Source organism: Cinclus cinclus, chromosome 30, assembly GCF_963662255.1.
Source record: "Cinclus cinclus chromosome 30, bCinCin1.1, whole genome shotgun sequence".
NCBI lineage: Eukaryota > Metazoa > Chordata > Aves > Passeriformes > Cinclidae > Cinclus > Cinclus cinclus.
In genome coordinates, this window is record NC_085075.1 from 1,010,234 (window position 1) to 1,019,360 (window position 9,127).

At 47.3% G+C, this 9,127-nt stretch overlaps 1 protein-coding gene across 1 annotated transcript; it reads left to right on the top strand.

Annotated features, from left to right (window-relative positions):
* The first annotated feature begins 2,235 nt into the window (after positions 1-2,235).
* LOC134054821 (keratin, type II cytoskeletal 8-like) lies at positions 2,236-8,879 on the top strand. The gene is made up of 10 exons (XM_062510816.1): positions 2,236-2,263; positions 2,506-2,693; positions 3,948-4,165; positions 4,910-4,970; positions 5,595-5,690; positions 5,999-6,163; positions 6,248-6,373; positions 6,770-6,975; positions 7,148-7,176; positions 8,029-8,879. The coding sequence occupies exons 1-10, from the start codon at positions 2,236-2,238 to the stop codon at positions 8,877-8,879; spliced, it is 1,968 nt and encodes a 655-aa protein (XP_062366800.1).
* Positions 8,880-9,127: the final 248 nt, after the last annotated feature.

A 9,127-nucleotide genomic window follows, 5' to 3' on the forward strand; every position in this document is an offset into this window, starting at 1 on the left:
CCATTTCTCTGGGAAGGATGATGGATGAATCTGTGATCCCTTTGTCCCAGCCATGTCAGAAAGAGGGAGGAATGACAGGAAGCTCCACCTTCACCTGCAGGATGCGTGGACATCTCTTGGGATGCGTCCCTGTTTCTGGAGCCAGCTTGACAGGTCCAGGTGTGGTTGGGATGTGCTGCCAAGGCTGATCCAGTGCCAGCTCCGATCACAACAGCTGCCCACACTCCGGATTATGGCACATGAAGTGGGATGGCTTCTCTCCTCACTCCGGCTGTGGGCCCCAGCTGACAGAAAGATCAGAATTCACACCTGGTTCACTTCAGCTGCTGCACAGAGCAGGATTTTGGGATAGACACCTCTCTTACTGGTGTTCCATGGGGAGCTGTGGCTGCTTGCTCCCTGGGGTCACAGCACTTCCTTCCATGATCCATGGGGATTGCCCAGTGCAGCTCCAGAACGAGGCACTCATGGGAAGAAGAGGAGTGGAGAGGGGAATCTCACTGGAGCCAGCTCCAGTCCTTCAGAATCATAAAACCATTTAGGTTGGGATCATCAAATTCAGTGATGCCCTTGGCACTGCCGAGGCCACCATGGACTGTGTCCCCAGGTGCCATATCCACACATTTCTTGGACACTTCCAGGGATGGGGACTCCACCCCTGCCCTGGGCAGCTGTGCCAGGACTGGACAACCCCTTCCAGGAAGGAATTTCCCCCAGTTTCCAACCTAAACCTGGCAGAATTTGAGGCCATTTCCTCTCATTCTGTCAGTCATAACCTGGGAGAAGAGTCAGATCCCCACCTTGCTCCAACCTTTCCAGTCTCCTTCAGAAATTCCCTCCCCTCTTCCCCACTTTTAAAATCCTGGTAATTGCACCATTTTTAAATGCTCACCATAATTAATACTTGCAGGAGACAGAATTCTCAATCCAAGTCAGATTTTTATACAGGTTTATAAAAAAGGAGGAAAACAGCTAGAAATCTGGTTGAATTTCTTCAAGAAATGTAGATGGTGAGTAAAATTTAATTACAAAATTAGCACAGAAGGAATGTCTGAGATACTGGTTTGGCTGTTCTTGGTGTAAGGTGAGGTAGGGGATTTTGGTAGGGAAAAGCAGATTTCTCAGCTGTTTTCCTGGAAAACATTGTATTTCCAGGTGAGAAAAGTCTCACTGGGCATCCAAAGTCTTGTCTGCCTTGAGATAGTCCAGCTGTTTTAATAACCTCTAGCTACAAAGCCCTAATTTAGGGAATTTATGAGGTACTTTCCAAATGGAGGCAGGATTGCACAGCCCTGACCACAGAACCTCTGTGTAACTGATGGATTCTCAACCTGGCTTCATCCAGCTCCTTTGGGAAGAAGAAGATCCTGCCAGGTGAAGTCCAGCTCTTCCTAAAATCATGTAAAGGACAAAGAGGAGTTTCTTTCCATGGGGAAGTGGTTCCAGAGGTGGTTTTAGAGGAGCCACATCTCTATGACTTCTTGAGAAATTAATTCAGGCTGGACCCTCCCAGTGGTGCTGCCAGCAGTAGGGTTTGGCTCCCAAATGCTTTTCCATATGTCCAAGGCCACTGAATGTTGGAAAGGTGGGGTCTGGCACAGAGATGGGGAGAGGGATGAATCCTCCCCATAAGAAGCAAAAGCTGTTCCTGGGGTATTCTGTGAATGGGAGAAGAACAGGAATGGGAAGAAAAGGGTTCAGTAGGTACTCCTGGTGATGTGGTGAAGGGAGGTCAGATACTCCCAAGGACCATCAAGGTTTTGTGCCCCTTGAAATACCAAAAAACGTGGGGAAATATGGGAGAGAATGAGCTGTGGGGATGAGCAGGGGTTTGCAATTATGGATGGAGGCTAGTGAGATAAGGAGATTTGTCAGCAAATCTCATGACTCAGGCAGGATTTGGGGAATTTCACAACTGCCCCACTGGTGTTGGTGTTTACCTGACCTTTCTGGGCAGCCATTAATTGCTGCCTGATGAACCAAACCCAATAACAACATTAGAGACCTGCTAATTACCACGGAATGGAGACAAGCTCCTCCAGAAGGTATAAAGGAGAACTTCCATACTCCTTCGGAGTAGCTGAAGATCCTTCATTCTCATTTCTCATCCTGTTTCACTGCCTTCTCCACTGGCTCTCCCACCTGGAAGTGCTGCCATGAGACCATATTTCTGCAGATACAGGGATGGGAGTTTCAGTTCTTCTTCTGCTCACTGTGGGACCTTGGGTGGTGGAGATGGGAGATTCAGAGGGTTTGGGAATGGGTATGGCAGCAGGAGCCTCCACAACCTTGGAGGGTTCAGGAATGTTTATACTGGTGGAGGCTATGGAGGAGAAGGAGTAAGATATGGGAGATGCCTTGGGTTTAGTGGCTGGAGACAGCCTGAGAGGGGCTTTGGTGGAAGAGGATATTTTGTAGGAGGTTTTCAAAGTGGTGGAACAGGGCTTGGGGACAACTACAGAGGAGGTTCAGGCAGGGAGGTGCTCAGAGGAGGCCTTGGAATAGGGGAACAAGAGACTGGACAGGGACTGGGACAGCCTGGAGTTCTCCATGGCATTGAGGAGGTCCATGTCAACACCAACCTGCTGAGGCCAATACAGCTCCAGGTAGACCCTGCATTCCAGCGAGTGCGCTCAGATGAGAAGGAGCAGATGAAAGCTCTCAACAACAAATTTGCATCATTCATCGAGAAAGTGAGTCCTGGTCTCTGTGCTGTTATCTGGGAAGGGGGAGGTATAAGGTAGGTGTGAGTCACAGTGTTCCGTTAGTGTTCCATTTTCTGCCCCCCCAAAATCCCAGCATTGTCTGAAATCCCATAGGCTGCAGCGAAGCTCACAATGGGTCACTGTGAATGCCACTGTGTGAATCACTGTTTGCCTTGGGATAAAGATCTTGGAGCTGTCTTTTTCGGCAGTACAATGAACTGCCAGGATGTCACTGGCACATTGACTCACTCCTCTTTTGATGAAAGGGGTTTCTGGGAATATATATTCCTATATTCTAGTGCCTGGAGGTTGTTGATGCCAGGAGGAAAAATGGGTGATGGACTTGGACATCTTGATGAGTTAGTATTTTTTTCACAAGCAAAGCCAAACCTTGCAAGAATAGATTGTTTTAGTGCCTCTTCTTGCAGGGGTTTGCACTTGCCAGAAATTCCAAATTAATTCAATTTCTTTGAACTATTAAACAAATCACTTCTTGGTTTGGAAGCTCTGCCCTCTATTAGGTGGTCCATCTTCAGCTCTTTATGACTTTCCATCTCTCCAGTTTTTTCTTCTGCTTCTACTCAAACCAGCCACGAAAGCTCTTCCACGCTGGTAGTATCTGGGAGATGCCTCTGTCTCTACATCTGTCATATGTGGAGACTTCAGGGTTTCCTGTTTCACCAGACAGGAAGTGTTAGTTACACTGAGGATGTTTACGATTCCATAGTGCTGAAAAATAAGTGTGTCTGTGACTCTTCTTTCCCTCCTAAACTTTTGGGTGCCCAGGTTATCACCTGGTCAGTATTATAGAAATCATGGAGTGGTTTGGGTTGGAAGGGACGTTAAAGCTCATCCAGCTTCTGCCATGGGCAGGGACACCCTCTGCTAGACCACTCTGCTCCAAGGCCCTTCCAACCTGGTCTTGGACACTTCCAGGAATGCAGCATCCCCTGGGAAATCCATTCCAGGGCCTCACCACCCTCTCTGGAATGAATTTCTTCCCAATATTACATATATCCCTGCCCTCCGGCAGTGGGAAGACATTCCCTGTGTCCTGTCCCTCCAGGCTCTTGTTCCAAGTCCCTGTCCATCTCTCCTGGAGCCCCTTTAGGCACTGGAAGGGTCTCCAAGGTCTCCTTTCCCTTGTCTCCAGGTGAACACTTCCAGCTGTCCCAGCCCGTCTCCATGTCAGAGATGCCAACTGGAGACTTGCTGCCCTTTTGGATCTTCTTTCTATTCCAGGTTCAATGTCTGGAGCGCCAGAATCAAGCACTCTTGGCCAAGTGGGAACTTCTGCAGCAGCAAAGCTCTGGCCCCGAGGAGAGCAGGAACATCAATAACTTCTTCCATTCCTATGTCACCAACCTGCAGCGGCAGCTCGAGACGCTCCAGAGCCAGAAGGAGCAGCTGGGTCCTGAAGCCTACAACATGTTCCAGCTTGTTGAGGATTATAAAAAGAGGTGAATAGTCACAAATCTGGGGCAAGAGGCATGGGGATTTTCCCAGGAGATGCTCATTGTACCCTTGAATGGCAAAGCTCAGCTTTGCATCTGCAGGGGTTTGGAGTTTCGTAGCCTTGCTCTGCTGCAGGTGCATTACAAGGCCTGACTTTGATGCTGGAAGAGTTTGGTAAGGGTTGAACTCCCAAAAACAATGGAAAATCAAAGTTTGTGATGATGTCTCCCATTCTTTTTCCTTCCCAGACTCCTCCTTCTCCTCTTTCTCCCCCCTAGCAGTGGACCCACTCACCACCCTGGTGAGGAGGGACAGAGCTGAGCTTAGGGTCAAGTTGGGAAGAGTTGTCACCTTTTCTGGCTTAGATAATTTATGTCCACACACAGATCTGAAAATTGGAAAGTTTAGTTTAGAATTACTAAACTGAGGACTGATCTGTAGTGATTCCATTTTTTGGGGCTGCTTTAGTGCCTCTTTTTGCAGAGGGTTTGCACTTGCCAGAAATTGCAATTAATGTAAAATGAAACCTCAACGCATTCAGTCTTTGAGTGATTCTGTTGTTTACTGGTCCACTTGACTTAAAAATTAAGATCAATAATTACAGATAATGGATAGATTAATTAAATATAATAATAGATAATAGATAATAGATAATAGATAATAGATAATAGATAATAGATAATAGATAATAGATAATAGATAATAGATAATAGATAATAGATAATAATCTACATCCTTCTGTCCCCCAGATTCGAGGATGAGATCAACAAACGCACCTCCAAGGAGGAGGAGTTTGTGGAGCTTAAAAAGGTGAATTAACCTGAGACCCTGAGCAAAATCAAAGCCTTGGAAATAAAACAGTATCTGGGTGGTTGCCAAGGTTGTCCAAAGCTGAAGTTCTTGCTGATCTTTGCCTAATTTTAACCAAAGTAACTGAAAACCAGAAGAGACTGAGGAGGGATTATTTCCTCTAGAGAATGAATTCGTCCTTTGTAGGACAAATATCTAAAAATTGCATGTTTTTCCCTATTCACTCAATCTCAATCCAGGTGGAATATTGTTATTATGTTAAATAATGTCTGTAGATGGCTTAGAAAAAAAAACCAACTATCTGTGAAGAGAAAATTTAGGCTTAGCTGTAAAAATTTACAACTTTTTACTAGAAGGATGAATAAAAATGGTGCTTTCCCATTTCTCATGTTCCCCAGGAACAGATTTATTGCTGGAGTTGTAGTACTCATTTCCCAGGCAATTTTTAAATCTTAAATGCTTTCCCTTTGTTCCCATTGCTTTTAAAATGAAATCTGAGAACTTTAGGCCATTATTTGATCCCAGGAATGAAGGTTTTATGGAAATATCCCAAGAATTGCACTTCAGTGGAGCATTTGAATCAGCAAAACGCAAATATTCCAATGGTTTTTGGATTTTTTACAGGAACTGGATAGTGCCTACATGGGAAAAATGGCGTTTGATGTCCGAGTGGATATCTTGAGGCAGGAGCTGGAGTTTCTCCGGTGTTTATATGAAGCTGTGAGTGATTAAAATCTTACCCTCAGGTCTTGAAGGATACGCCTTCTGGACATCTCCAGAAATTTTGCTTGGGTGGGGTCTTTGGCTTGGAGAATTAACTATCCTTGGCCTTTTGTGAGAAGTGCTCTGGTATGTCCCGAAGGCCGGAAGACCTTGAAAATTACAAGTGGTGGGGGTACAGTTGTACCTGGGGGCTGCAGGTGGAGAAATTCCAGTGAGACATTGGCCACAAGGTCCCATTTTTTCCTCATAAAGACCTGGACTGACCACAAAGACTGTTAAAATCCCTAACCTGGTTCTCCATGCAGGAGCTCTCCCAGCTGCAAACGGTTGTTGGGAACACTGACGTTATTCTGTCCATGGACAACCACAGGGACCTAAACATGGATGGAATCATTGAAGAGGTCAGGCAGGAATATGAGGGGTTGGCCCACAGGAGCACGGCTGAAGTGGATGCCATGTACCGGGGCAGGGTGAGTGGACACCAGGGCAACAGGAACACAAGTCTCCTTCTTGGAAAAGAAACCAAAAATTGTGTTGTGTCCTCTTCCCATCAGTACCAGGACCTGCAGAACATGTGGGTGAATCAACAAGAGCAGCTAAGGAACAGTCACCAGGAAGTCCAGGAACTTGCCAGGCAGATCCAAAGACTCCAACCAGAAATTGAAATTGCAAGGAAAAGGGTAAAGCTGATACTTTCCAGAAGGACTAAATAGTTTAAGCCCCCTTTCCATGGGATCTCAGTGCAGAATGTGGCAGCCAGTCATTTGGAGGCAGACCTAGGGATGAAGTTTTCTCTTCCAAATGAAGCAGACTTAGATTTATGGGATCTATATTGAGGTTTAATTGTGTTAATTTACCCAGTCTAATGCATTTTGGGTGTTCTGTCACTGAGGGAAGCCTTTTGATTTCCAAGTAATGCCAGGAGAGTGTGAAAACGATGGGATATGGGGTTGGCCTCGATGATTCCTGTGGTTCCCTCCTGATTACAGATATATATGAATCTATTATAAAATCCTCCCCACAAACAGGACATGGTCACATTCCCTTTGTTCCCTCTGCAGAATTCCTGCCTCCAGGACTCAATCAAAGATGCTGAGCACCGTGGGAGCTCGGCCATCAGGGACGGCCAGGAAAAGCTCCAGGAACTGGAAAACACTCTCCAACAGGCCAAGGAAGATCTTTCTAAGCTTGTCCATGATTACCAGGAACTCCTGAACGTGAAACTGGGCCTGGACATTGAGATTGCCATGTATCGATCACTCCTTGAGGAGGAGGAGAACAGGTGGGGGCAAAATCCACCCTGGGTGAAACATCCAGACAAAGCAAGAGGATCTCTTTGGGAAGGACTGGGGCTGGGAGGGGTCACCTTTCTGCAGATCATTGATAAAGCCTAACTGGAGTTTTAATTCTGATTTTATTAGCTGCTTTACCTCAATATCACTTTTCCTCCTCAGGATCCAGGAAGGATCATCAGCCACGATCTGTGAGTATCTCAAGGATTTTCTCAGTTTTTTTTTAAAGAAAACTGTTCCTATTTTGTGGTCTTGACACCATTGGAACAAACTATCCCAGTTCTCATCTTAATTCAGGAAAGGATGCAAAGGGGAGTTTGTGAACACACATTAATATAACAACTGGATTTAGAATTATTGGCTAAATTATAGTAAATTTGGAGGAAACAGGAAACACTGCATTTAACCCATAGGTCTGTTTGATGCAGGGCAGAAAGGAAGGAAATAAAAACTAGTCCTAAAATTTGTGGAAATGTTGAGGAGCTGAAGGAGAGAGAAACACAGTTTTGGCCTTTTTAAAGGATAGGCTGCACTGAGTGCTTGTGGGTGGAATAAGATATACATTTTGTTTTTTAAAAAGCTAAAAAACACAGAAAATGAGAAAATATTCTACAGATTAATCTCTACAAAAGGAGATTCTTGTTGGCCCCTTCAAAGATAAGTCCATGACCACCAGGGTTGGAAGGATGATGCTTAAACCAGACTTGCTCTGAATTTTTCGGGGTAAAAAGAATAAATAGAATATAATTTCCATTTCTTGCAGGTGTCATTGACCACAGTGTCAGAGCTCCTGGAGTCTTTAGAGGCATAACAAGTGTGAAGGGGAGAATGTGCTCTCATGGTACAAGTGGAAGCAGCATGAAAGGGTCACTCTCTGGAGGAGGAAAAGGCGGAAGCTCCAAAGGGGGTGGATCCAGCTCTGGTGGGGGTGGGTCCATCTCTGGAGGTAGAAAAGCCTCAGGATATGGAGGAGGAAGAAGCTCAAGTGGAGGAGGCTCCATAACCAAGGGTGGCAGCAGCAGCTCTGGAGGGTGGGGGTCTAGCTCTGGTGGTGGTGGGTCAGGTTATGGAGGAGGAAAAGGATCAGGATATGGAGGCGGAGGAAGCTCTGGCAGTGGAGGGTCCATCTGTGGAGGAGGAGGAGGCTCAGGTGGAGGAGGCTCCATATCCAAGGGCAGCAGCAGCTCTGGCAGTGGAGGATCCAGCTCTGGTGGTGGTGGGTCAGGTTATGGAGGAGGAAAAGGATCAGGATATGGAGGAGGAGGAAGCTCTGGCAGTGGAGGGTCCATCTGTGGAGGGGGAGGAAGCTCAAGTGGAGGAGGCTCCATATCAAAGGGTAGCAGCAGCTCTGGCAGTGGAGGATCCAGCTCTGGTGGTGGTGGGTCAGGTTATGGAGGAGGAAAAGGATCAGGATATGGAGGAGGAGGAAGCTCTGGCAGTGGAGGGTCCATCTGTGGAGGAGGAGGACGCTCAGGTGGAGGAGGCTCCATATCCAAGGGCAGCAGCAGCTCTGGAAGTGGAGGATCCAGCTCTGGTGGTGGTGGGTCAGGTTATGGAGGTGGAAAGGGTTCAGGATATGGAGGAGGAGGAAGCTCTGGCATTGGAAGGTCGATCTGTGGAGGAGGAGGAGGCTCAGGTGGAGGAGGCTCCATATCCAAGGGCAGCAGCAGCTCTGGCAGTGGAGGATCCAGCTCTGGTGGTGGTGGGTCAGGTTATGGAGGTGGAAAGGGTTCAGGATATGGAGGAGGAGGAAGCTCTGGCATTGGAGGGTCGATCTGTGGAGGAGGAGGAAGCTCAGGTGGAGGAGGCTCCATGTCCAAGGGCAGCAGCAGCTCTGGTGGTGGAGGGTCGATCTGTGGAGGAGGAGGAAGCTCAGGTGGAGGAGGCTCCATAACCAAGGGTGGCAGCAGCAGCTCTGGTGGTGGAGGATCCAGCTCTGGTGGTGGTGGGCCAGGTTATGGAGGAGGAAAAGGATCAGGATATGGAGGAGGAGGAGGAAGCTCTTGCAGTGGAGGGTCCATCGGTGGAGGAGGCTCCATGTCCAAGGGCAGCAGCAGCTCTGGCAGTGGAGGATCCAGCTCTGGTGGTGGTGGGTCAGGTTATGGAGGAGGAAAAGGATCAGGATGTGGAGGAGGAGGAAGC